Genomic DNA, 27,582 nt, shown 5'->3' on the forward strand with positions numbered 1-27,582 from the left:
TCAGGGGACTGTGCTGTCTCCCATCCTCTTCACTCTGTACACTGCGGACTTCTGCTACAACTCTGAAACGTGTCACATCCAGAAGTTCGCAGACGACACGGCCATCATGGGGTGTATCAGAGACAATGAAGAGGAAGAGGAATATAGGAGCCTGGTGAGGAACTTTGTTGTCTGGTGCCACATTAATAACTAGCAGCTCAACACCTCAAAGACCAAGGAACTGGTCATCGACTTCAGGAGGGACAGACCCAGTTCGAGACCAGTTCTAATAGGAGCAGAGGAGGTGGAGGTCGTTCAGACCTACAAATATCTTGGGCTGTGGCTGAACAACAAGCTGGACTGGACAAGCAACACAAGGCATCTGTACAAGAAGGCCCAGAGCCGGTTGTACTTCCTGAGGAGGCTACGATCTTTAACATCTGCAAGAAGCTCCTGTGGATGTTCTACCAGTCTGTGGTTGCCAGTGTTCTCTCCTACGCTGTGGTGTGCTGGGGCGGGAGCACAACTAAGGCAGACTTCCACAGACTGGAAAAACTCATCAGGCGGGCCAGCTCGGTGGTAGGAATGAGGCTGGACCCTCTGGTGACAGTGGCAGAGAGAAAAACTCTGGACAAACTGCTAAGCATCCTGGACAATGCCAGCCACCCTCGGCACACTGTCATCAGCAGCCAGAGGAGCCAAAGAAGCCTCAGCAACAGGCTGCTCCTCCCAAAGTACAGGACCAACAGGCTGGGGGACTCGTTTGTCCCCCAGTCCATCAAACTGTACAACTCCTCACTGGGGGGGAGGAGGGCAAACAAAACAAACAGTACGAACTAAACAAACAACTGTCCATAATCACAACTCACTGAAATGTGCAATAACCACAACAAAACTCATAATAACATGTGCAATAAAACCATAAAGACATGTTCAATATGTATAATGTATATATGTATATATATATATATATATATATATATGTGTTGTGTGTATGTATGTATACATACATATATATATATATATAGCGTAGGTCATTTTCATTTTTATCTTATTTTATTCTATTCTATATTTTATGGTGTTTGGTACCTGGGGTGTTTCTATTTCCAGTCTCCTGTAAAGTGTGACTCTAATTTTAACAGTGTTGTGTGTGGATGTTGGAGCTGTTAATAACGTGAATAATAACTTTACTGAATTTACGATTATCTGTAGTTGTGGAGGTCAGAGGTGAATCCTCTGACTGAGGTCTCACTCTGATCATTTGATCTGCTCCATTAAAGGAGTCACGTGACCTCACGTGACCTGTGATCATGTGACCTGTGTACAACAACAGTGTAAAGGTGAGTGTGATGGACGACGTACCTGAGAATATGAGCGTCCTCCTCGTGTCCATTTTCTCCACTGAGCAGATTAACAGCAAACTGCTAACGTCGCTAATCTGACAGATTAACAGTCAACCCTCTTAAACGTTATTGGCAGAGCTGTGCAATGTCAGCAGACAACAGCAAGGAAGGAAGGAGGCAAGGAACCACAAAGAAAGAAAAGATAGGTAGGTGATAAAGAAGACAGAAGGTAAGGAATGAAACAAGGTGACAAAGGAGGATGGAAGAAGGAAAAAAGAAGGAAGCATGTATAAAGAAGGAAAGAAAGAAGGAAGCATGTATAAAGAAGGAAAGGAAGAAGGAAGCACAAAGGAAAGGAAGAAGTATAAAGAAGAAAAGTAAGTATAAAGTAGGAAAGAAGGAAGCATGAATAAAGAAGTATAGAAAAAAGGAAGTATAAAGGAGGAAGAAGGAAGCACAAAGAAGGAAAGGAAGAAGTATAAAGAAGGAAGTATAAAGGAGGAAGAAGGAAAGGAAGAATAAAGAAGGAAAGGAAGAAGGAAGCGCGTATAAAGAAGGAAATAAACCTGATTGGTTATTGATCAGTTTGTTTCACAGGATGATGTCAGGTGGCTCCGCCCCCACAGAAGTAGAATTTCCTGTAAATGGATTTGTATTTGTGTGCATAGTTATGTATAAATAACGTTTTGTATAACAAATGTTACCATGTAATTTATTCTAAAAACAATAAAGTTACATTTGAAAGACAGACAGTAAATAACGCTGTAGTCTCCACCCACACGACAATTGTCCAATCAGAGGCCAGCACCAGCTGTGATGTCACAGATCACGACTGTGAGGAGGCGTGGTGTCGTTGAATGTGTCTGAGCAGCAGCTGTCGATCAGGACTGGAGTAGTCACACAGTCGGCATGGAAACGCCTCACCTGTGTGATGACGGCGAGCGTGAAGGTCCAAACTCTTCTTCTGGATACTGAGAGAGAAGAAGAGCTGTTACTATGGCAACCACAGCAATAGTGTATGTGTATGTGTGTGCATGTGTGTGTGTGTGTGTATGTGTGAATGTGTGTGCGTGTTATCAAGGGCATTTAATGCCAGCACACTATAGTAAAAAATGCGTGTACAGTGTCTATGTGATGACATCAAACCTCTAACGTGTAAATTCATTCACTTTCAATGGACAGACGGGCGTCATGTAGGCGTCACACAGACGCTGCACACACGTTGTTGCACAAACGCCTACGTGATGGATGCGTGTCGGGAAAACTACGCCTCAAATACGTGACATGAAGACCCAGGTGACTGTTAATGAGCGTACAGACACACACTGCACACACTGTGTAGTGTTTGTGGAAATCAAACAGCGAGGGGTCATTCGTGCCACGTGTGAATGCAGCGTACGCCTGTGTGCAAGCTCGTCTCAATGTACAAATAATGATCTACTTTATGATGACGACTTTTGAGTTTAACAGCTGCTTCACTTCACAATTCAAGCAGTCCATGTCAGACCCGTCGCAGACCTCAGTTTTGACAGGGGCATACGAAATGCATGGGGGGGCACAATTATTAGCCTACAGTACTGATATTCTTTATCGTCCTTTACTCTATTCACACAGCATTTAATCATCACGTTAAACATAACCAACAGCAATATGACCAGGTATAGCAACAACCAGCGCATCATTTGTAAATCATAAGGTGCCGGAACACAAAGTATTATATATATATAACGTGTGCATGTGTGACTGAAATAGCCTAAACTGTCACGTCGGTCTCTCTTGGTAAGACGTGGACTGCTTAAATTGTGAAGTGAAGCAGCTGTTAAACTCAAAATTCATCATTATTTGTACACTGAGACGAGCGTGCACACAGGTATCCACTGCGTTAGCACGTTGCATGACACTTATCACCCGGCACCCTTCATTATTTGGTGTACTCGCAATATTCGTGTCTGTACACACGTGTATCGCACACAGGTTTTTCAGTCTTTATGCAGCGTAGGCGACGTGGTTAAGGCAATTTGATATGTGCTGGCATAAAATGTCCCTGATAGTGTGTGTGTGTGTGCGTTACCTGCTGTAGTGACACAGCTCACACCTGTACGGTTTCTCTTTACTGTGAGTTCTCTGGTGTCTGAGCAGAGAACTGAGGTCGATGGAGGCGTAAGAACAGACAGTGCATTTGTATGGTTTCTCACCTATACACACAGACACACACACACAAATAAAACATTTAGAATACACAAACCTTCAAACTTTCAGGTCAAAACATTTACATTAAAAACAAAATAACGCGTCAACAACAAATCTATGGATCACACCAAGCATCTAATGACAGAGACGTCATGACTTCATCAGGACAGGTCGAGGTAACGCTGCCCTCTGCTGGACACTGCAGAGGCGGAGCTTATCACCTCTGACTATAAACTATAAATACGTCAGATCTTAAAGGGGACATATTATGCAAAATCTACTTTTTAACCATTTCAATACTTATATTTGGGACTCTGGAGGCCCTACCAGTCGCCAAAGTGTGGAAAAAGAATATTCAGTCATGTTTTCGTGGTTCCCCTTAGTGTAAGTATAGGCGATAAAACACTCGATGTTGAATTCCCTGCGCTTATGACGGCAACATGCGCATTTCACCGCGAATGTTACCACCCCACCAGTAAGTTTACTTGGAGAGCTCCACCTTAGCTCCACCTTGTCCCTATAAAATGCCAGAGTGCAGGCGAGGGCGGAAGAGCGGTATTATGTCAACGCGGAGGGACAAGTGTGCTGTTGGTGGCTGCACAGTGGAGCACAGTGTTTTACACAAACTTCCAGCCTCAGAGGATTTTATATATGAAGCTAATGTGCCGGATAAAGTCACCAAACGTGTGTTCATGTGTTCGTATCACTTCACATCCGACTGCGGCCAGCGGTCGCCGTATTTATACAGTCAGCGACTGTATTTCACCGACATACAACACACACATTTTTAAGAAAGGTCACATAGAGCTCATAACTGACCATTCTGACACGTCCTAATTAAAAATATTTGTTCAGTACGTCCTCCATGACCGGAGCACAGACTCAGTCTGATACAGTCAAATGCAGCAGCTGGCGATCAGCGGTGTCGATCAGCGGTGCTGCACTCTCTGTGCAGCGGTGCTGCACTCTCTGTGAAAATCAGTCAAAAAGACATAGGGACAGCACTGACTGTGCTCCGGAGACCTCGCCACCGCTGATCACCAGCGGCGAGCGGCGATCTGCCTAAACTGCCGCTGTATGTGTGCTGGCGATTAGCGGTGGCGAGGTCTCCGGAGCACCGTCACCGGTCTGATACAGTCACATACAGCGGCAGTTTATTCAGCTCGCCGCGCGCCGCTGGCGATCAGCGGTGCTGTCTCTAAGTGTTTTTAACTGATTTACAGTTGGGCAGTGTTCGGCTCGATCCTTATGTAGGACGTCTCTTCCTGTGACGGCACTCTCGCTGTTTTCTGAGCACGCTGCCATGTTGATATTGTCAGAGAACTAGTGGAGGGAGGGGGAGACGAATAGAGCTGTAAAGCGCTGTAAAGAGGACAAATCAGAAACCCCCTGGAAGAAGTGGGTGTGTGTTTGCCTGTGTCCCATTTGCATATAAAGGGACCATGCACAAAACCGAGCGTTCTGAAAGGGGCGGGTTTAGCAGGGTTATTGAACTGCTATGGTGCTTCATCCTCATGGTATTTTGACCAAGGCATGTCACTGACATGTTCATTAGGACACCAGGGAACTTTTTTATGGGGGAAATAGGGTATAATATGTCCCCTTTAATACACAAACCACATGTTTGAATTCTGAATGACTCAAATGATCTTAAAACTTTGTTCCAGGACACAGAGAAATATTTATGTGAGGTTTATATTTCTTTTCTCTGCTGCAATGTTCCAGCCAAATGCATTCTGCCAAGTACGCTCAAGTTACCACCCGATGCATGCTGGGTAAAACGGGCGGAGCTAGAACACTTCCCAGTGTGAGAACTTTACTCGCTGCTCATGTACATGAGAATTAGAACAGAACTTGGACTGACGCTGATGACGTTTCACAAGTACAGATAAGTACAAGAGTACCGACAAGTACAAACAAGTATGGATATTGAGAACAGGCCAAAGACAACTTTGCTCCCTGGGATCAGGTGTGTGCTGCCCCCTGCTGCTGGTTTGTTTGTTCACTACCTTTGTAAGTGTATTTAGATACTAGTTACCTGTGTGCGTGCTACGTGTGTGTGTTACCTGTGTGTGTCCTCAGGTGTTGCCGCAGCGACGCCTTCAGTCTACTGCTGTATGAACAGTGCGGACAGATGAAGGGTTTTTCACCGCTGTGGACGCCCATGTGACGCCTCAGAGTCAGCTGAGACGAGAACTTCCTGTTGAGAACAAAAATGTTACAGTCACGTAACAGGAAGCTCACCTGGATGAACAGCGTTACCTGAGGAATTGTGGGTAATGACCTCTGACACAGTGTGCAGCAGAAACCCAACCGCTCCACCTTTTCTTCCTCTTTATTCATGTTCTTCCCCCTCCTCGTCTTGTGGGCGTGGCTCTGCAGTAAAGTGTGCTGAGGTCCGCTGCCCGCAAGAACGTTGGCATCTGATTGGCTGTCGGGTGTTTGTCTGTGTCTCACACACAAACACAAAGCTGTGTCCATCATGTTTTTGTCCGTTGTCTTTTTCAAGTTTTTATTTCATATTCTTCCGTAAAGAACTGACTGCTCATTTGCACAACTGCTCATTGTTTAAAATACTTTTTTGTATTGTATTGCTGCTATGTTAAAACAATTTCCCCTCGGGGATGAATAAAGTATTTCTATTCTATTCTATTCTATTCTAATCCGTGCTGTCAATAAAGTTCTTTTGTCATCTGCGTCCTGTCAATAAAGTAACTTTGTCATCTGTGTGCTGTCAAAGTTCTTTTGTCATCTGTGTGCTGTCAATAAAGTCATTTTGTCATCTGTGTGCTGTCAATAAAGTCATTTTGTCATCTGTGTACTATCAATAACGTTTTTGTCATTTGTGTGCTGTCAATAAAGTTCTTTTGTCATCTGTGTGCTGTCAATAACGTTCTTTTGTCATCTGTGTGCTGTCAATAAAGTTCTTATTTCATCCGCATGCTGTCAATAAAGTAATTTTGTCATCTGTGCGCTGTCAATAAAGTTCTTTTGTCATTTGTGTGCTGTCAATAAAGTTCTAATTTAATCTGTGTGCTGTAAATAAATTCATTTTGTCATCTGTGTGCTGTCAATAAAGTCATTTTGTCATCTGTGTACTGTCAATAAAGTACTTTTGTCATCTGTGTGCTGTCAATAAAGTTCTTATTTCATCTGTGTGCTGTCAATAAAGTTTTTTTGAGTGTGTTGAGTAACAACATCATCAGAAAGCAGGTACAACAAACTCTGAGTTCAAACTCCAGAACAGCTGGATCAGCATTAGTTCAGTCAGCTGTGTGTGTGTGTTACTACGATTCACCATGGCAACGGGTAAACAAAGAGCACAGCCTCCATTTAAATCAAATTAAGCAGAAATATGAACGTATGATATTTATGTGGATAAATGAACATGTAATTCACTCGTTCATATTAAAGTCACATAGTTACTTTGACAGGTGACTGCACTCTGATACGACTGTGCTGCTTCAGGCTCAGCAGGAGGTTCACTGAGTCTGTTGCCATGGTAACTGACTCAGGGTTCAACTGAACTCATCTCAGGATTAACCAACTCAGAGTCTGTTGCCACAGTAACTGACTCAGGGTTAAGCTGAACTCATCTCAGGATTAATTAAATCAGAGTTTTCACTAAAGCTGCTTTCTCAAACAGGCCCTGGTGTCTCTACCTGAATGTTTGCTCCGCCTCCTTCCCTTCAGCTCTTCCAATCAGCAGGCCCCTTCCTCTGTCTGCTGGAATCAAACATCATCACTATGGTTACTGATTGTTGATTGTTGATCAGGTGACCTGCCCTCACCTGCTGTGACCAAGCAGCTCGCTCTTGTTGGTCCCTCGCTCCGCCCCCTCTTCCTGCTCCTCCCCCTCCTCCTGCAGTGGCTCCTCCAGTGTGGCTCTAGCTCCGCCCAGCTGTGGGCGGTCCAGCTGCAGCAGACGCAGCCAAATCCGCCCGTCGCTCGGTGCGAACGCGTGTGAATGTCCAGCAGGTGGCGCGACGCCAGTGTCGCAGGACACAGGCGGCACGGCAGCCGATGCCTGCCAGAAGACCATGCCCTCCTCTGTGTCTGGGGCAGGTGGGTGGAGTCTTCAGGGGGCTCGGCGGGGCTAGAGGAGGAGAGATGAGGCGGAGGAGGAGGTGGGGGCGGCGGCCTGGTGGAGGAGATGCGACACAGTCCTAGAGTCATGAGGTGGGCGGACTGAGCCATCTCCTCCTGTGTGGAGGCAGAGTCAATTGGACAGGACAGGTCCATGGACGTCCCCTTCAGACAGAAGATGGACTCTTCCCCCTCAAACAGCGTGCTGACCTCACAGGTATGAGCCACCTGCAGCCCCGCCTCCGTGCTGATGTCACAGGTGGGCGGGCTCATGTTGTCTAACATGTTGTAGAGCAGGAAGTCCTCATCGTCGCTGGGCTTTGGCTCACCTTTCAGATCCAGCTGATATGACGACGCCCCCTGCTGGACCCTCATCTCAGCTCCACTGTCCGGCCCCTCTACATCATTGGCTCCGCCCACATAGGTGAGGGCGGGGGGGCGGTGTGTGAGCAGCAGGTGGCTGTGGATTGCGCTCTTGAGGCCGCAGGTGAACTGACAGAGTTTACAGCGGAACAGCTCCACCAGGAAGGACTCCACCAGAGGCCCCGCCCCCTCCGCCAAACCCTCCACCTCCTCACAATAAAGACTGGAGCTCACAGCCCCGCCCACCAGCTGCAGCGTCACAGGGCTAATGTCATGGTAGCACTGCAGCAACGATGACATCAGCGCAGAGAGATCTGATGACGTCATAGAAACAGCTGTGAAACAAACAACAGAGACAAACTGTGTGTGATTAAAGGCTTAACCAGCAGAGGTCACTGTAACTGAAGCGAACATTAACAATTAAAAACTTCATCTGTCAAACAATAACGTTACCATGGTGATACACACACACACACACACACACTCAGATGCTAGCAAGTTAGCACAATGAGGGAGAGACAGAGAAGCCGTGAAGCATGTGACATAGGCCGTTTCTCAATATCCATACTTGTAGAATAGAATAGAATAGAATAGAAATACTTTATTTATCCCCAAGGGGAAATTGTTTTAACATAGCAGCAATACAATACAAAAAAAAATATTATAAACATAAAATGTAATGTAAACATAAAATGCAAAATGTGCAACAGTGGGAAAAAAATGTTGCAATAATAAAGGAATGGCATAGAAGAGTGCAATGGCATACCGGATCTCATGGAGAGACAATGTGCATTTGTGCAAATGAGCAGTCAGTTTTTTTTTGTTTGTTTTTTACAGAGAGATATTGTAAGTCCTGATGGCTGATGGCAGGAATGACTTCCTGAATCTGTCCTTGTGACAGCGGAGCTGTCTGAATCTCTTGGAGAATGTGCTCTCCTGGGCCTGGAGGATGTGGTGGAGAGGATGATCTGGGTTATCCATGATAGAAAAAAGTTTATTTAGCATCCTCCTCTCCACCACTGTTTCCACGGTGTCCTGTTTGCAGCCGATGATGGAGCCGGCCTTCTTTATCAGTTTGTTGAGTTTGTTAGTTTCACCGGCTCCAATGCTAATCCCCCAGCACACCACAGCAAAGAACAGTGTGCTGGCCACAACAGACTGGTAAAATAACTCCAACATCTCGCTGCATACATCAAAGGATCGTAGCCTCCTCAGAAAGAAGAGCCTGCTCATCCCCTTCCTGTACACAGCACTGGTGTTACCCTTCCAGTCCAGTCTGTTGTTCAGCCTCACACCTAGGAATTTGTATTCCTCCACCATCTCAATGACCTCCCCCAGTACCCTCAAAGGTTGTGGAGCTGTCCTCTTCCTCCTGAAGTCCACCACCATCTCCTTGGTCTTGGTCACATTCAGAATCAGGCGGTTCTCACTGGCCTACTTCACAAAGTCAGCTACCACTGTCCTGTACTCCCCCTCCTGTCCATCCCTTATACACCCCACCACCGCAGAGTCATCGGAGAACTTCTGCAAGTGGCATGACACAGAGTCATATTTAAAGTCTGAGGTGTATATGGTGAACAGGAACGGGGGACAGCACAGTTCCCCGTGGGGCTCCTACATCACTAACCACCACATCAGACAAACCACAACCCAGTCGGACAAACTGTGGTCTGCCTGTCAGGTAGTCAGTTATCCAGGAGATGGTGGGCGTGTCCACCCCCACCACCCGCAACTTCTCTCCCAGTAACAGTGGCTGGATGGTGTTAAAAGCACTGGAGAAATCAAAGAAAGTGATTCTCACAGTGCCTCCAGCACCGTCCAGGTGAGACTGAGCTTGATGCAGCAGATAGATGAGGGCGTCATCCAGCCCCAGATTGGGCTGATAAGCAAATTGAAGCGGGTCCAGTGAGGACTTTACCTGCGGTCTGAGGTGGGCCAAGACCAGCCGCCCTAGCACCTTCATCACATGGGTGTCTTTGCTCTTCCTCAGCTTCTCCTTAAGGTCACGCTGTACCTTCCTCAGCTCCTCCTGGTCCCCATGTCTGAAGGCCTCTTTCTTTTTGTTGAGGACAGTCTTCAGATCTCTGGTAATCCAAGGTTTGTTGTTGGGAAAGCAATGGACAGTCCGGGCAGGGAGAACCGTGTGTTCACAGAACCTGATGTTATCTGAGATGCAGTCTGTCATGGAGTTGATGTCCTCCCCGTGTGGCAAGCAGAGCGCATCCCAATCAGTAGACAGTCCTGCAGAGCCATGTCAGCCTCCTGTGTACTCCTTCTCACTGAGCGGGTGGCAACATGAAGCCTCTTCACTACAGGGACATACCTGAAAGTCAGCTAGACCAGGTTGTGATCAGACAAGCCAAGGGGGGAAAGGGCAGTGGCTGTGTATGCATCCCTAGCATTTGCATACAAAAGTCAATTGTTTTATTGTCTCTGGTGGGGCAGCCGACATATTGGTGGAAGGTTGGTAAAACAGAGTCCAGGTTGGTGTGGTTAAAATCCCCAGTGATAGTGATAAATGCAGTGGGATGCTGTGTCTGTAATCTGGACACATCGGAGTGGGCACCGTCTACTGCTGCTGCTGCATCAGCTGAGGGAGGGAAGTAGACAGCCACAACAATCACGGAGGTGTATTCCCTGGGGAGGTAGTATGGGCGCATTCCCTCAGCCAAAAGTTTGATGTCCGGACTACACAGACGCTCCTTCTCACAAACATGTCCGGGGTGACATCACTTCTCATTCACGTATACAGCAACGCCACCCCCTTTCTTCTTGCCACTCAACGCAGCATCTCTGTCCGCCTGCACAGTCTTAAAGCCTGGTACTGCCACGCTGTGCTCGGTGAAGTGTGAGTGCAGCCATGTCTCGGTGAAACACATGAGGTGCTCTCCCTGAACACCCAGCGGATCCTCACAAGCGTACAGAGCTTGTCCATTTTATTTCCCAGAGATCTCACATTCCCCGTGATTATTGCAGGTACGGCTGGTTTGTACCTCCTCGCTTTGGCCCTCGCTTTGGCTCTCACTTTGGCTCCAGCTCTGCAGCCCCGACACTTCCGCTTCAGTTCCTTCGGAAGTTCGGGCCGTGTTGTGATCAGCACGATCAGCTGGTCGCATGTGTAAACAATGCCCCTCCCCCTGCCACCAAAAAGTAAAAAAAAGTAACAGAAGAGCCACAGGAACCGCACAAAAGTAGCGGAGTACATGGCGCAACTGTTCCGGAAAGTGTCACTCCAGATGCGAAAATAGTAAGTTAGAAAAAAGTACTTAAATTAAAAGAAAACACTAATACCCTAAGGGAGCTGCTGTGTCAAGCTGCCGCTAGCACAGCACCTATCGGACCAATGACAGGCGTACGGAAGTGTTCTCGCTCCGCCCATTTTTACCAAGTATGCATCGGAGGGGACTTAAGCGTACTTGGGATGTCTATGTATCCCAGAATACATTCCGGCAGAACATAGAAGCAGATAATAGAAATATAAATCTGAAATAAATATTTTTCTGTGTCCCGGAACAAAGTTTTAACATCATTTGAGGCGAGAAATTAGTCATTTAGAATTCAAACATGTGGTTTGTGTATGAAGATATGACGTATTTATAGTTTGGCAGCGACGTTTGTCAGAGGTGATCAGCTCCGCCTCTGCGGACGCTCTGCGCTCACTGTGCCGGGACAGAGCAGCGTTACCTCGGCCTGTCCTGATGAAATGATCCGCTGGCTCAGACGTCGCTGTCATTAGATGCTTGGTGTGATCCATAGATTTATTGTTGACGTGCTATTTTGTTTTTAATGGAAATGTTTTGAACTGACAGTTTGAAAGTTTGTTTATTGTTAATGTTTTATTTATATTTATATTATAAATAGTTATGATTTATATTAAAGTCGCACGGTCATTGTATCTGTATTTAAATAAAATAAAATATGTAAATATTAGATATGTAGAGTAGAGTAGTAGTTGTGTTGTGGTTGACCTGAAGAGAGTCATAGAGGAAGTAAACTAGTTAATGCAACCCAGAGTATACTTTATTACATGGTGTCAGAAGTCTAAAAAATGAAACAACTGAAGCTTCCGAACAGTCTGTGCTTCGAGGGAAATCTGGATTCAAAGCGAACGTGGATTCAAAAGTTTGAATTCTATCTCATCGCAACAGGCATCGAAGAGAAGAGTGAGAAGGTTAAATGTGCGACATTCCTTCATGTTGCTGGAGATGAAGCGATAAAGGTATTTAATACCATGGACTTTGATGAAGATGTGGATGGTATTAACAAACTTAAGGATATGTTTAGAGACTACTGTGAGCCACGGAAGAACATTACCTATCTGAGACACGTGTTCTTTACCCGAGTCCAAGGGCCGAATGAGACGATTGATGCCTACGTGATGGACCTAAAGAACAAGGGAAAGGATTGTGAATTTGCACAGCTGACAGATGAACTGATAAAAGGCAGCGTAGTCTGTGGCATAAACAATAACACTGTGAGAGCTAGGCTGCTCAGAGAGATGTTTAAAACTGACAAAGGCTGTGGATATCTGTCGAGCAAGCGAGGTAACGCTAAGTCACATGAAAGCACTGCACGACGAAGCAGACGTAGCCGTGAATAAGATAAAAGTTACCAAAATGAAGAAAGCCAGTAGGAAGGGAGAATGCAAAAGGTGTGGCTACTACGAGCCAAAGAAGTGTCCAGCATATGGGAAAATATGCAACCTGTGTAAATTAAAGAACCACTTCAGTCGTGTGTGCAGGTCACAAAAACAACAGTTTAAACCAAGGAAAACTGAGAAAAAAGTACATGAGATCAATCAAGAAGAAGATGATGTCATGTTTATGGGATGTATAGAGATCAGACCAAGTGAGCAAACAGATGCAACGTTTCAGCTGGAAACAGTCTCAACAGAGAACAACAACAGTAAGAAATGGACTCAAAAGCTCAAATTAAACAACAGTGTGCTAACTGTAAAGCTTGACGTGCTGTCAGTGAGAGACTTTGAGAGAATCACACACAAGGATGCTGTACTACAGAAGTCAGGATGTAAGCTTGTTACTTACTCTGGCCACATGATAGCAACAAAGGGCAGGGCAAAGCTCAAGTGTGATTTCAAAGACAAGGAATATGAGCTGGAATTCCAGATTATAGAGAGAGACTCACTTGCCATCCTTGGAAGAGAATCCTGCACAAAACTGAATTGAGTTCCAAGTTATGTACATTCAACACCCCGTATGAATGTAACCGCTTCCTACGACTTCCCTTCGGAGTGTCGTTAGTTTCAGAGGTGTTTCAGAAGTGCATTGCACAGAGACTGGAAGGCTTGGAGGGAGTTGTGAACATAGTGGATGATATCTTAGTGTGGGGTGAAGACAAGGAACAGCATGACAGGAGACTGAGAGAGCTGATGGACAGGATCAGGAGTATCAACCTGAAGTTAAACAAAGACAAATGTAAGATCAGAAGGACAGAGATCACATACGTCGGCCACATTCTGTCTGCGGAGGGAGTGAAACCAGACCAGGACAAGGTCAGAGCTATACAGGACATGCCTGAACCAGAAGACAAGGCAGGTCTACTGAGGTTTTTAGGGATGCTTCAGTATCTGGCAAAGTTTGTGCCGAACCTCTCGACGAGAGTGCGCCGCTCCGGAAACTCCTGGAGGGTGACGTAGCTTGGCATTGGGAGGCTGAACAGCAGAAAAGATTTGAAAAGCTGAAGATCCTTGTGAGCAAAGCCCCAGTGCTAAGGTATTTTGATGTGAGAAAGGATATAACATTGTCTGTCGACGCAAGCTCTGAAGGTCTGGGAGCAGTGTTAATTCAGGATGGACAGCCAGTGGCCTATGGCTCAAGAGCGCTGACTGACTGTCAGAAGAGGTACGCTCAAATTGAAAAAGAACTTTTGGCGATTCTTTATGGGTGTGAGAAGTTCAAGCAATATGTTTATGGCAAGACAGTGCATGTGGAAACAGAACACAAACCATAAGAGACTGTGTTTAAGAAATCACTCCAGAAGGCTCCACCGAGACTCCATAGGATGCTGATGAGCCTCCAACCCTATGATTTGAGGGTCAGCTACAAGCCTGGAAAGGAGCTCTACATCGCAGACACACTGAGTCGAGCTTACCTGAAAGAAAAACCAGAGCAATTCCTAGAGGATGAACTACAGATCCATTTAATAACATCTCAACTACCAATCACAGAAGAGAAACTGAACACATTCAGAACTTCAAGGTATGTGTTGAGTTTGTTAAACTGTGAAATGTTAAAGTGGACATATTATACCCCATTTCCCCCATTAAAATAGTTCCCTGGTGTCCTAATGAACATGTGAGTGACATGCCTTGGTCAAAATACCATAAGGATGAAGCACAATAGCAGTTCAATAACCCTGCTAAACCCGCCCCTTTCAGAACGCTCGGTTTTCGTGCATGGTCCCTTTATATGCAAATGAGACACAGGCAAACACACACCCACTTCTTCCAGGGCGTTTCTGATTTGTCCTCTTTACAGTGCTTTACAGCTCTATTCGTCTCCCCCTCCCTCCACTAGTTCTCTGACAATATCAACATGGCAGCGTGCGCAGAAAACAGCAAGAGTGCCGTCACAGGAAGAGACGTCCTACATAAGGATCGAGCCGAACAGTGTCGAACTGTAAATCAGTTAAAAACACTTGGGGACAGCACCGCTGTGGAGCTCTCCAAGTAAACTTACTGGTGGGTGGTAACATTCGCGGTGAAAATACACATGCTGCCATCATAAGCGCAGGGAATTCAACATCGAGTGTTTTATCGCCTATACTTACACTAAGGGGAACCACGAAAACATGACTGAATATTCTTTTTCCACACTTTGGCGACTGGTAGGGCCTCCAGAGTCCCAAATATAAGTATTGAAATGGTTAAAAAGTTGATTTTGCAGAATATGTCCCCTTTAAGTCAATGATTAGAAAATAATGAGTAAATTGAGTGTGGAGAATATGTTAAAGGTGACATATTATACAATAATAATTGTTAACGACCACATCAAGAGAGTATGTCCGGGCTTACAACAGTTATATCAGTTAAGTTTCATTTATCGTAGCGTGTTAGTGTGTGTGTGTGATCGCGCATATCAGTGTATATGTGCAGGGGTTGTGTGATTGGAATCTGGGTGGGGGACCGTGCCAATGTTCGGCCAGTCCCCAGCGACGGGCCGAAAATCATCCAGGCGCCTAGGGCGCCCAGTAGCCGTACAGGGCAGGAGAGGCCCACAGCCACCACCCCCAGGATAGCAACGCATCCATCCCGCAGGGGGCCAGTCGGAGGAGTGTGGGGGGGAAGCCCACCCACCCAGGGCCGACCTGAGGGAGCCGGCGGCGACAAGACCACGGACAGAGGCCGAGCCACCCCACACCCAGGCAGGCTGCAGAGGCCCAGGGTCCCCGTACCCAGAGCCCACCAGCGCCCGAGGTCAGGGCCAGCCCACCACCGGGGGGAGTAGAGCCCCCCCCAGACTTTCCACCGGGGAGGCACGGCCAGATACCCACCACAGTCACCCCCACCGCCCCCCAGAAGCCGACCGCACGCCCCCAGCCCAGGGAGGGATAGGCGGAGGCCCACGTAGACACACCACCAGGCCACCACGGCATTTCCAACGGCAGCAATCCCCAGACCCCGGCCCCACCCACAGCCCAGGGACAGTCCAGACCAGGCCCACGCCTTGATTGTGAGAACCCCATTCTGAACATCCTTTTTCCTGTGTAGTGTGTTCTGTGTAAGATTTTGTATTGTATTAGTTGTAGGTCTGGATTTTTTATCATTTTGAATGTGTTAGATGATATCTGTAACCAGAAATGTTCATCTAGGCTGATGGATAGGTCTTCCTCCCATTTTGTGGTTGGTAAAGAGATTGTACAATCGTTTTTAGTTAATAGTGCGTGTGTTTTAGACACCATTTTGGGAGACATAAGGTTTAAAAATTGTTTGATCATTGGAGGTAGTTCTAGATCCAATTTACTGGTTTTAAACCTCGTCTGGATTACAGATTGTATTTGTAGATCAAAATCAAAGAGATCAAATCAAATGACATGTTGCTGTTAATGCCATATTGTTCCACTAAGTTCTGAACTGGAATGAATTTGTTATCTTGGATAATTTGTTTTAGGTGCCTTATACCTTTTTCTTGCCATGATTTGAGTTTTAGTGTTGTTTTATTCCACCAGGCTGACAGGGAGGCGTTTATATTTATGCTTTTAAAGCACTGATGCCGTTTGATGGTTTTGCTTATAAATGGCAGATCGGAGATTTAAATTTCTTTACAGAGTGTTTGTTCAATGTCTAGCCACAGACTGTCCAGTGGTTTGGGTTGAAACCATTTTTGGACATAGTGAAGCTTATTTGCAAGAAAGTAGTTGTGGAAGTTTGGAAGTTCCAGGCCACCATAGGCTTTTGCTTTTTGGAGTGTTTTTAAACTGATGCGTGCTGGTTTGGTTTTCCAGAGGAATTTTATGGTGGCAGAGTCTAATGATTTAAACCAGATTGGTGAGGGTTTAGTTGGGATTATTTAGAAGAGGTAATTGATTTTTGGTAACATCATCATTTTCATGGTGTTAACTCTTCCCATAAGTGATATAGGTAAGGAAGTCCATTGCATGAGGTCATCCTCTATTGATTTAAGTAGTGGAGTATAGTTTAATTGTGCTAGATCTGACAGCCTGGAGGAAAAATTTACACCCAAATATCTAATGTTTCCAGATTTCAGAGGACAGGATGGTGATTTGAAGTCATGGTTGATTGGTAGGATGATCGATTTTGACCAGTTTATCGAGTAATCTGATATGGCTGAGAATTTATTAAGAAGTGCAATAGTCTTGGAAAGAGAGCTTTGTGAGTCTTGGAGGAAAAGTAATACATCATCAGCATAGAGGCTTATTTTGTGATGTAGTTTTGTTGTTTGAATACCTTGATATTTTTGTTTGTGCGAATAGCCGCTGCGAGTGGTTCAATAAAGATGGCAAATAGTGATGGAGAGAGTGGACAGCCTTGTCTGGTGCCTCTCTGGAGAGTGAAGCTTGGAGAAGTTTGATCATTTGTTCTGACAGAGGCACTGGGTGAACTGTATAAAATTTTGATCCAGGAGATGAATTGTTCTCCGAATCCAAATGTTTCCATTGTGGCAAGTAGGAATTTCCAGTTTACTCTATCAAATGCTTTTTCTGCATCTAGTGAAACCACTGCTGCTCTAAATGTATTGATTGTGCAGTAGTCTATTATATTTACTAATCTGCGTGTATTATTAGTTGAATGTCTATCCTTAATGAATCCTGTCTGATCTGGGTGAATTATGAAGGGGGTCATTTTTTCCAGTCTCCTTGCTAAGGCTTTGCAGATGATTTTAAGATCTGCGTTTATGAGTGAGATGGGGCGATAGCTGGATGGGAGTGACGGGTCTTTTTTTAGGTTTGAGGTGAAGACAGATATGTGCTGTATTTATGTGTGTGGGGAGAGTGTTACTTTCCTTGATTTTTATTATCATTTTATAGAATGTTGGTGCTAGTATGGACCAGAATGTTTTGTAGAATTCCACTGGGAATCCGTCTGGTCCTGGGGCTTTCCTGTTTGGCATATGGTGTAGGGCCTCATTTAGTTCAGCTATTGTGATATGGGACTCCATAGACTTAACCTGTTCATTATTAAGTTTTGGTAGATCTATGGAGTTTAAAAATGTGTTTATGTCTGTACTTGATGAGTTATTGTTTGATGAGTATAAGTTTTTATAGAAATCTCTAAAAATGTTGTTTATTTCTTCCGGTGCATGGGTTAGTTTACCGTCTGAGTCTTTTATTATTTATTGAACTGCTATGGTGCTTCATCCTTATGGTATTTTGACCAAAGCATGTCACTGACATGTTCATTAGGACACCAGGGAACTAGTTTAACTTGGAGAAATAGGGTAGAATATGTCTCCTTTAGGCCACACGGTGGTGTAGTGGTTAGCACTCTCGCCTTGCAGCGAGAAGACCCGGGTTCGAGCCCCGGTTGGAACAAGGGCCTTTCTGCATGGAGTTTGCATGTTCTCCCCGTGTGTGCGTGGGTTCTCTCCGGGTACTCCGGCTTCCTCCCACAGTCCAAAAACATGCAATGTGGGGATAGGTAAATTGGACACTCCAAATTGACCATAGGAGTGAGTGTGAGAGTGAATGGTTGTTTGTCTCTATCTGTGTGTGGCCCTGCGATGGACTGGCGAACTGTCCAGGGTGTACCCCGCCTATCGCCCGATGTAGCTGAGATTGGCACAGCACCCCCCGCGACCCTCTGGCAGAGGATAAAGCGGTAGATGATGACTGACTGACTGATGTCTCCTTTAAAGGGGAAGATGTGATGTATGTGCATATATGACTCCTACCACTAGGTGGAGTATGTTGTGTTTTGTTGTGGTTGACCTGAAGAGAGTCATAGAGGAAGTAAACTAGTTAATGCAACCCAGACGTGTCACCGTGTGATTTCATATATAAGTAAGATTATACTTTATTACATATACTACTCTACAATACTGTAATATATCTATTTTCCACATTGGATTGCATATTTTAATAGAAATAAATTAATAAATTCAGTAATAATTACAATAATAACAATATATATATGCATTTATTCAAAGTATTTCATATGTTAATTTATCAACACTGTAGGTGGCGCTCATGAGGCTGCAGCACTTGGCGCCAGCCACCATTCAAACAGCACAACAATACATACATACTTGTTTACTTGAGTTTTGAGAAACGGCCACAGTCTCACGCGCGCACACGGACGGACATACCTGCTGTTTATGCTCGTCTTCGTCTTCTTCTTCTTCAGTGTGAGCGGATGCACAGCTGCCCTCCATTGTCACCTGTCGGCGTCTTGTGTACATTGCATGACAACATGATGAGTTTAAAGTCGTATTCACGGCAGTTCTTCTCAATCCAATCCTCGTTCGTTCGTGAACGCAACTTCCCTACAAGCGAACCAAATGCAGGAAGCGGACTAGAACGCAAGGCATTGTGAGTAAACATACGCGCGCGTACAAAGAAGCCGGGAGAAACGGCGCTGGCCCTTTCTCAGTGCTCAAGTAAACAAGCATGTACTTGTATACTTTAGTACTACTGTAGTACGTACTCCCAGAGTACAGAGTACACAGGTACGATGTCTGCAGCACGAACAGCGGCTACTTCTTTGTTCTACTGTTTGAAAGGCGGGTGGTGCCAAGTGCTTAAGCCTCATTACCGCCACCTAATGTTGATAAGTGAACATACCCCCATTAAATGCAGATATATTGTTTTTATTCTCAATTTTTTTAATATTTAACTTAATGTATTAATTATTTTTTATTAACATATACAGTACCATGTGGAAAATATAATAAAGCAGTATAGGGTATAAAATATAGATATTTTGTTTATGTATTTAATTATAAATATATTTATATATTAATATAAATATACACAGGATATATATACCAATATATAACTACTGTATAGATACATATTATATGTAAATACATGACCGTGTGACTTATAAATAATATAAATCTAAAATTCAAAGTTAAAATAAATTTAACATTAATAATCAGTGGTGGGCTGACAATATCAAAAATATTTTATTATTATTATTATTATCTTTAATAATCAAATGAATGTGTGTCTGAACGTGTCTGAATTCAATTACCTTTTCAGTATGTTATGATTATATTTCCAGAAAGAATATGGTTATTTTTTGTGAAGCTGAGCTGGATTTTCCTGGATGTCATTAAACGCATCATAGCTCTGTGGACCTGCTCTAGTAGTATTGCTGGCCTTTCGTTGAAGCTGCCATTTCCTATTTAGTTATAACCTTGACTGACGTGTTTCGTCAGCCAATCAAAATTTGATGCATAGTGACAGAATCGCCCCAGGCCCAGCGATGTGTCTGGCGCTAGCCCCCGCTGTTTGAACCTGTGGCGGGTTTTGAAGTAAGCTATGGCCACTGCATTAACACCACCGATCCATCATGTTTCTGATCTCCTTCGTGTGCACTTTTCACAGCGATCGTTTGGAGAAAAGAAGGAAATTATTTCAAGAGGAAGACCTACACCAAAGAGGTACGTCATTTACGGTAGTTCGAGTGTTAATGATACATTTATAAACATTTTAGAAGTGGTGAGGACAAAACTGTTGATCATAAATAGTGCCGTGGACATGTTCCCCGCATAGCTGACGCCTATGCTTATGTGGAAGCTTGTTTTTGTGTCATATGGTGGCTTGTGAAATTGCGGTTGCTGAGTGACATAACGGAAGATGTGGTGGTAATGATGCTGTAGCCTATAGACGCGCAGTGGTGTGCGTGTGCGCTATGGTTGTTGCAGATCAACTGTCTCGTGAATATAGCGCATAATAGTGTGTTTTGTATGTGGTTGTGTTTGTGCATGTTTTTTTTTTTTTTTATAGAAGGCCCTGACTGAAACCCCACGGTACGCTACTGTTAATAATAAACAAACTTTCAAACTTTCAGGTAAAAACATTTACATTAAAAACAAAATAAATAATAATAAATGACTCAAATGATTTTAAAACTTTGTTCCAGGACACAGAGAAATATTTATATCAGGTTTATATTTCTTTCTCTGCTGCTATGTTCCGGCCAAATGCATTCTGCCAAGTAAGTCACCACTCGATGCATGCTGGGTAAAACGGGCGGAGCCAGAACACTTCTGGGTGCAAGAACTGTACTCGCTGCTCGTGTACATGAGTATTGCAACAGAAGTTGGACTGAGGCTGATGACGTTTCACAAGTACGCACAAGTATGAGAGTACAAGAGTACAGACAAGTACAGACAAGTACGAAAGTACAGACAAGAACGCACAAGTGAGAACAGCGGAGAAGATCATTGGGACACCACTCCCACCCATCAAAGACATTGCACACAGGCGCTGTCTAACCAGGGCTCACCAGATCCTCACTGACCACACCCACCCCCACCATGGACTGTTCTCCCTGCTGGCGTCTGGCAGGAGGTTCCGCAGCATCCGCTGCAGAACAAACCGACTCAAGAACAGCTACTTTCCACTGGCCATCAGACTGCTAAATTCCAAATAACAATTTAGAGAGTACGAGAGTACAGACAAGAATGCACAAGTACGGATAAGTACGGTACAGACAAGTACGAGAGTACAGACAAGTACGAGAGTGTAGACAAGAGTGCACAAGTATGAGAGTACGAGAGTACAGACAAGTACGAGAGTACAGACAAGAATGCACAAGTACGGATAAGTACAGTACAGACAAGTACGAGAGTACGGACAAGAATGCACAAGTACGAGAGTACAGACAAGTACGCACAAGTACGGACAAGTACAGACAAGTACGAACAAGGACAAGTACAGACAAGTACGCACAAGTACAGACAAGTAAGCAGAAGGACTGACAAGAACGAGATTACGGACAAGTACGCACAAGGACTGACAATTACCGACAAGTATGTACAAGTACGGACAAGTACAGACAAGTACAAAAGTACGGACAAGCAGGCACAAGTACCGACAAGTATGTACAAGTACAGACAAGTACTGACAAGTACAGACAAGTATTGACAAGTACGGACAAGTACGAGAGTACAGACAAGTATGGACAAGTACTGACATGTATTGACAAGTACGCACATGTACGAGAGTACGGACCAGGATGGAAGTAGAGATATTGAGAAAGGGCCAGTGTTTCTGTGTTGTGCTCTGATCTCTGATATGGAGGCGTTTTCTTCTTCATTGTTATTAAAAGGTTTGTTTCACCCCTTATTGTAAATCGCTTTGGATAAAAGCGTCTGCTAAATGACATGTAATAATGTAATGTAATAACTAAAGGGAGAAAGTCCATGCTAAGTCATACCGACTTACTTTGTTTATGTTGTCACAGCCCGGCTCTTAGGCTGCAACAAAAATAGAGAGAGAAGACGAGGACTAATGCAAAACAATGATTTATTTACTTAAGAATAAATATTAGTGTCTGTGATCAGTAGATGTGTCCAGGTGGAGCTCATCCCTGTGATGATGACTCCGCCTCCTGGCCTGAAACATACCTGGTGGAGTGGCTCAGTGGTTAAGACCGGTACCCTGTGTATGAAAGACATCATGGTCGCAATGGTCGCAAGTTTGACTCCACCTCTGGCTGATTGTACTTAATTCCATTATTAGTTGCTTTGGATAAAAGCGTCTGCTAAATGACATGTAATGTAAAAACAAATCATCGAAGGCCAGCAACACTCCCACAAACAAGGGGTCGTCACAATGTGTCAGAGTCTGGGGTTTGACACACACCCATTCATCTCATGTTATTTGATTTTTTCATGTGTTACATTTAAATGTTACCATTTATAATAATTGTGACCTTTGACCCCAGAAATCTTCACATTATCAAATCTGACAAAAAAAAATTAAAGTTCATTATTACAAACATCAACACTAGAGGGCAGAACTGTAACCATGGTAACCAGCATGAAGAGAAGTCAGGTCACATGACCAGGCAGTTTTCTTACTTTTCTGTCAAAACAGGAAGTGTGTGTGTGTGTGTGTGTGTGTGCGTGTGTGTGGTCACAGCTTGTCATGCAACATTGAAGAGTGTGAACACATCGTCTCAAAAAAGTGTCTGCTTCCTGTTTCAATGACGTCTGTTCTCTCTCTTTCTCTCACACACACACACACACACACACACACAGTTTCCTGTACACTTTCATATAAAGGGAGAAATTGTCAATAATCACAGATCAATACTGAATCTGTCAAATATCTCAGTAATCAATCATAAAATAAGATTTATTGTCAGTGACAGAAGTTCCAAAGAACAACAATGTGAAGGTTATTTATTACAGAGTGAATCATGTTGTCACAGGCCAGGATAACCAAGTGATTTTACTGATTAATGAGCTAAACCAGGACTAAATGTGTCTGCTGACATTGAACATCCTAATACATTGAACTTATTTGATAATAATCAAATAAGTTAATATGTTAATATGAAGTGATGAATGTGAAGTGATGAATGTGAAGTGATGAATATGAAGTGATGAATGTGAAGTAGTGAATATGAGGTGATGAATGTGAAGTGATGAATATGAGGTGATGAATGTCACTCTGTCTCATGTCTTCATGCAGTGGTGGACTGCGTGTCCTCAGGTCATGTGACAGGGAGAGCACACTATGACCTGTGATTCAAGTTTGACACAAAATGGTGGACGACAACTTGTCCTAGTTTACAAAGACCTAGTCATGAAAGTTAACCAGATAACCTGTTACCAGTTAACCTGGTAACTGGGGAGCCTTCAGAACTCAGTTACCTGTAAAACATTTCTGTTTTTTAAATATAAATATTAGTAAAAGTAAAGTTTGTGACAGATTTTAGTGATTTGTATTTTCACAGTAAAGCAGTTTAGGCTCCACCTCCTCCTCATGTGCTTCATCTTCGTCTGTTTGTGGTTTACCAGGCACAAGCGTCAAAGTGAAAGGCGGCTGACGGTGAGTCCAACTGTCTCTGTCTGACTAGTATTTATTAGTTTAGGTTAGTTTCAGCATTGATGTTTTATGTTTATTAAATTCTGTGATCATTTAAATTATAAAGTTATTGTCTGTGAGTTTCACTTATACGTGTGTGTGACTTATAAAGTGACGTAACAGTCCTTTATCACAGCAGTAACATTATTACTAACTATTACCAAATAAACTAACTATAAACTAACAGTCCTTTATCACAGCAGTAACATTATACCAAGTACAACTTACAATTAACTAACTCTAACGATAAACTAACTAGCAGTCACAGCAGTTACATTATTACTAACTAAAACTTACTATAAACTAACTTTAACAATAAACTATCTAACAGTCCTTTATCCCAGCAGTTACATTCTTACTAACTATTAACTAACTAAACTAACTATAAACTAACAGTCTTTTATCACAGCAGTAACATTATTATTAACTATTAACTAACTAGACTAACTATTGGCTAACAGTCGTTTATCACAGCAGTTACATTATTACCAACTAAAACGTACTATTAACTAACTAAACTAACTAGCAGTCCTTTATCACAGCAGTTACATTATTACTAACTTAAACTTACCATAAACGAACTTTAACGATAAACTAACTAGCAGTCCTTTATCACAGCAGTTACATTCTTACTATTAACCAACTAAACTAACTATAAACTAACAGTCCTTTATCACAGCAGTATTATTACTAACTATTAACTAACTAAACTAACTATAAACTAACAGTCCTTTATCACAGCAGTACCTATATCACTAACTATTAACCAACTAAACTAGCAGTCCTTTATCACAGATCACCTAAATAAAGTAACTGCAACCTAACTAAAGTAACTAAACTAACTGTAACCTAACTAAAGTAACTTAAGTAACTAAACTAACTGCAACCTAACTAAAGTAACTAAACTAACTGTAACCTAACTTAAGTAAACAAACTAACTGCAACCTAACTAAAGTAACTAAACTAACTGTAACCTTACATAAGTAACTAAACTAACTGCAACCTTACTAAACTGTAACCTAAATAAAGTAACTAAACTAACTGCAACCTAACTAAAGTAACTAAACTAACTGTAACCTAACTTAGGTAACTAAACTAATTGTAACCTAACCAAAGTAACTAAGCTAACTGCAACCTTACTAAAGTAACTTAACTGATACCTAAATAAAGTAACTAAAATAACTGTAACCTAACTAAAGTAACTAACTGTGACCTTACTAAAATAACTTAAGTAACTAAACTAAACTGTAACCTAAATAAAGTAACTAAACTAATTGCAACCTAACTAAACTAGCTGTAACCTAACTTAAGTAACTAAACTAATTGTAACCTAACCAAAGTAACTAAGCTAACTGCAACCTTACTAAAGTAACTAAACTGATACCTAAATAAACTAAAATAACTGTAACCTAACTAAAGTAACTAACTGTGATCTTACTAAAATAACTTAAGTAATTAAACTAAACTGTAACCTAACTAAAGTAACTAAACTAACTGTGACCTTACTAAAGTAATTTAAGTAACTAAACTAAACTGTAGCCTAACTAAAGTAACTAAATTAACTGTAACCTAACCAAAGTAACTTAAGTAACTAAACTAACTGTGACCTTACTAAAGAAACTTAAGTAACTAAACTAACTGTGACCTAACTAAATTAATTGATTGACAGTGAAAGTCAGTGAATCATCGACATCAACAAGAATCTATGGATGACATCATGAACATCACAACATTCACCACTGAGGTAACAATAATCACTTATTGATCGATCAGCTTGTTTCATTATTATGTATAGAACTGATTCATTGATCACACACCTGTGTTCAGGTGTGTGGTCAGGTGTGTGTTCAGGTGTGAGTCAGGCGTGTGTTCAGGTGTGAGTCTGGTGTGTGTTCAGGTGTGAGTCAGGTTTGAGTCAGGTGTGTGTTCAGGTGTGTGGTCAGGTGTGTGTTCAGGTGTGAGTTCAGGTGTGTGTTCAGGTGTAAGTCAGGTGTGTGTTCAAGTGTGTGTTCAGGTGTGAGTCAGGTGTGAGTTCGGATGAGTTCAAATATGTTGCGTCTCCTTGTCAGGATCCGTTCTATGCGAGCATGTCACCGACGACAGATGACGATGACTACGACTACCAGGACCTGATGTGTGACCGTGAGTCTGTGCGGGCCTTTAGGGGTTGGTTCGAACCACCACTCTTCTGGATCATCACGTTGGTGGGCGGAGCTGGAAACATGGCAGTGGTCTGGATCTACCTGAACTTCCGAGGGCGACTGAAGACCATGTCAGACGTGTTCCTGCTAAACCTGGCAGTCGCTGACCTGCTCTTCCTGGTCAGTCTGCCGATGTGGGCGGAGGAGGCGCTGCATGGCTGGAACTTTGGCGTCATCCTCTGCAAGTTAAACTTTGCCTTCTACAAAGTGAACCTGTTCAGCAGCATGATGCTGCTCACCTGCATCAGCATCGACCGCTATGTCGTCATCGTACAGACCACCAAGGCACAAAACTCACAGCTGGAGCGCCGCCGCTGCAGCCGTGTGGTGTGTGCGGGGGTGTGGCTGCTGGCCCTGGCGCTCGCCATACCTGAGCTGGTGTTTGCCACCACCAAAGATGTGGACTCACAGCAGTACTGCACGCTGGTGTTCCCCCATCATGAGGGCAACCTCACCAAGATCCTGGTGCTGTCTCTGCAGGTGAGCATGGGCTTCTGCATCCCCTTCATCATCATGGTCTTCTGCTACAGCGTCATCGTAACAAAGCTGCTCAGAACCCGAAACTTCCAGAAGCACAAGGCCATGCGCGTCATCCTGGTGGTGGTGATGGTGTTCATCGTGTCACAGCTGCCCTACAATGTCGTGCTGGTGATGAAGGCGACACAGGCCTCCAACATGACAATGACAGACTGCAAAGAAATGAAGCGCTTCGACGTGGTGGGACAGGTGTTGAAGAGCGTGGCGTACACGCACGCCTGCCTCAACCCCTTCCTCTACGCTTTTGTTGGCGTGCGTTTCCGCCGCGATGTTCTGCAGCTGCTACGCTGCTGCTGCCGGCCACCGCTGGTCAGCAAGAGTCCACTGAGTAAGACCAGCAGGAGTCCACTGAACTCCACCCGCGCCTCGGTGATGTCAGACAGTGACACTTCCCAGGCCATGTCCCTGTGAGGACACACTGCGAGGACATCTCATCATTGTCTCTCTTCACTTTAGATTCAAGCTGCTTCAAACTCCTTGAATGTTCACTCTAGAATGTCAAATATTCCCTTTGCTTTATCAGGACTTTGTCAGGACTTGTCAGGACTTTGTATTTTCATTTAGCTAAACTAACACATGTAACCGAACATCATCACCATGGAGCTGCACAAAGGTGTTCACCCACATGGTCAGAAACCTCCTGAACGAGGCTTTGAAGCACGTTGCAGTGATGATGTGATCCTGAAGATGAAGGAACAGTTGAGATGTTTACGACATTCATGGCAGACGTCTCGACGTTCTCAGACTTTTCCCAAACGTTCACGTGGTAGATGTGAAGTTCTTCATATGTAGCTGCTAAAATTGGATGGTGTTGGTCATGTGACTGGTTTTTGTGTCACATGTTGAACTTGAACTGCCACGTTAATCATCTTGACTGTGAAAGAACAACAGCTGCTAATAAATGCTAATGCTTACGGCTGTTAATAGATGCTAACATGAAAACATGTAAATAGTTTTGTGGTTGTTAGTGTAACAGTGTGTAACAGTGTGAGCGTGACAAACAAGAGGAAGTGGATCAAACACAGTCACACTTGTTTTTTCTCACTTCCTGTTGTTTTCACTCCGTCAAACTTTTTCACCTTCATTTGAAATTTATAAACAAATAAAGATTCTGATGAAATATTGTAATCAAGTACTGCTATACACACACACAAAAACATACACACTCACACAAAACACACACTCTCGCTCTCTCTCTCTCATACACACACACACACACACTCACACACACTGTGAGACAGTCACATCTTATAATTTTCTATTACCTTAAACTGTAAGTTTAAGAGAGAGAGACAAACACAGCCCTGTGACCTCTGTGTGTGTGTCTCTGTATTATGTGTATTGTGTGTGTATTGCGTGTG

At 43.7% G+C, this 27,582-nt stretch overlaps 3 protein-coding genes and 1 long non-coding RNA gene across 7 annotated transcripts in view; 2 read left to right on the forward strand and 2 right to left on the reverse strand.

The window, feature by feature from the left end:
- LOC131477321 (protein disulfide-isomerase TMX3-like) overlaps window positions 1-2,122 on the reverse strand; it is a 17,061-nt gene extending 14,939 nt beyond the window's left edge. For both annotated transcript variants that reach the window (XM_058654839.1, XM_058654831.1), the window contains exons 1-2: window positions 2,059-2,122; window positions 1,342-1,960 (exon numbers count right to left, since the gene is read on the reverse strand). In XM_058654839.1, the coding sequence (XP_058510822.1) occupies window positions 1,342-1,372 (31 nt within the window). In that variant the 5' untranslated portion in view covers window positions 1,373-1,960; window positions 2,059-2,122. The remainder of the gene's footprint in view (window positions 1-1,341; window positions 1,961-2,058) is intronic.
- si:dkey-154p10.3 (zinc finger protein 513) lies at window positions 2,018-19,155 on the reverse strand. Of its 2 annotated transcripts, none has more exons than XM_058654774.1 (8): window positions 18,746-19,155; window positions 12,276-12,345; window positions 7,304-8,296; window positions 7,175-7,238; window positions 5,797-5,964; window positions 5,579-5,712; window positions 3,394-3,517; window positions 2,018-2,293 (listed from the first exon to the last, which is right to left on the reverse strand). In XM_058654774.1, exons 1-8 carry the CDS (start codon window positions 18,836-18,838, stop codon window positions 2,149-2,151), a joined length of 1,791 nt encoding a protein of 596 aa, XP_058510757.1. In that variant the 5' UTR covers window positions 18,839-19,155; the 3' UTR covers window positions 2,018-2,148. The 2 variants fall into 2 exon arrangements, 1 of the variants encoding a protein (XP_058510757.1); XR_009243108.1 differs by having other exon boundaries at window positions 2,283-2,293; window positions 5,775-5,964.
- LOC131441331 (uncharacterized) lies at window positions 18,859-21,012 on the forward strand. Its single transcript, XR_009232048.1, has 3 exons — window positions 18,859-18,968; window positions 19,989-20,044; window positions 20,391-21,012. It is a non-coding gene; the product is annotated as an uncharacterized LOC131441331 (long non-coding RNA).
- A 2,366-nt stretch (window positions 21,013-23,378) lies between these two features.
- ccr9a (chemokine (C-C motif) receptor 9a) lies at window positions 23,379-27,341 on the forward strand. 2 transcript variants are annotated; one of them, XM_058626432.1, is made up of 3 exons: window positions 23,379-23,447; window positions 25,153-25,227; window positions 25,553-27,341. In XM_058626432.1, the coding sequence occupies exons 2-3, from the start codon at window positions 25,189-25,191 to the stop codon at window positions 26,630-26,632; spliced, it is 1,119 nt and encodes a 372-aa protein (XP_058482415.1). In that variant the 5' UTR covers window positions 23,379-23,447; window positions 25,153-25,188; the 3' UTR covers window positions 26,633-27,341. The 2 variants fall into 2 exon arrangements, with proteins under 2 accessions (XP_058482415.1, XP_058482420.1); XM_058626437.1 differs by having other exon boundaries at window positions 23,437-25,227.
- Window positions 27,342-27,582: the final 241 nt, after the last annotated feature.

The sequence above is a fragment of the Solea solea genome, chromosome 1, assembly GCF_958295425.1.
Source record: "Solea solea chromosome 1, fSolSol10.1, whole genome shotgun sequence".
NCBI lineage: Eukaryota > Metazoa > Chordata > Actinopteri > Pleuronectiformes > Soleidae > Solea > Solea solea.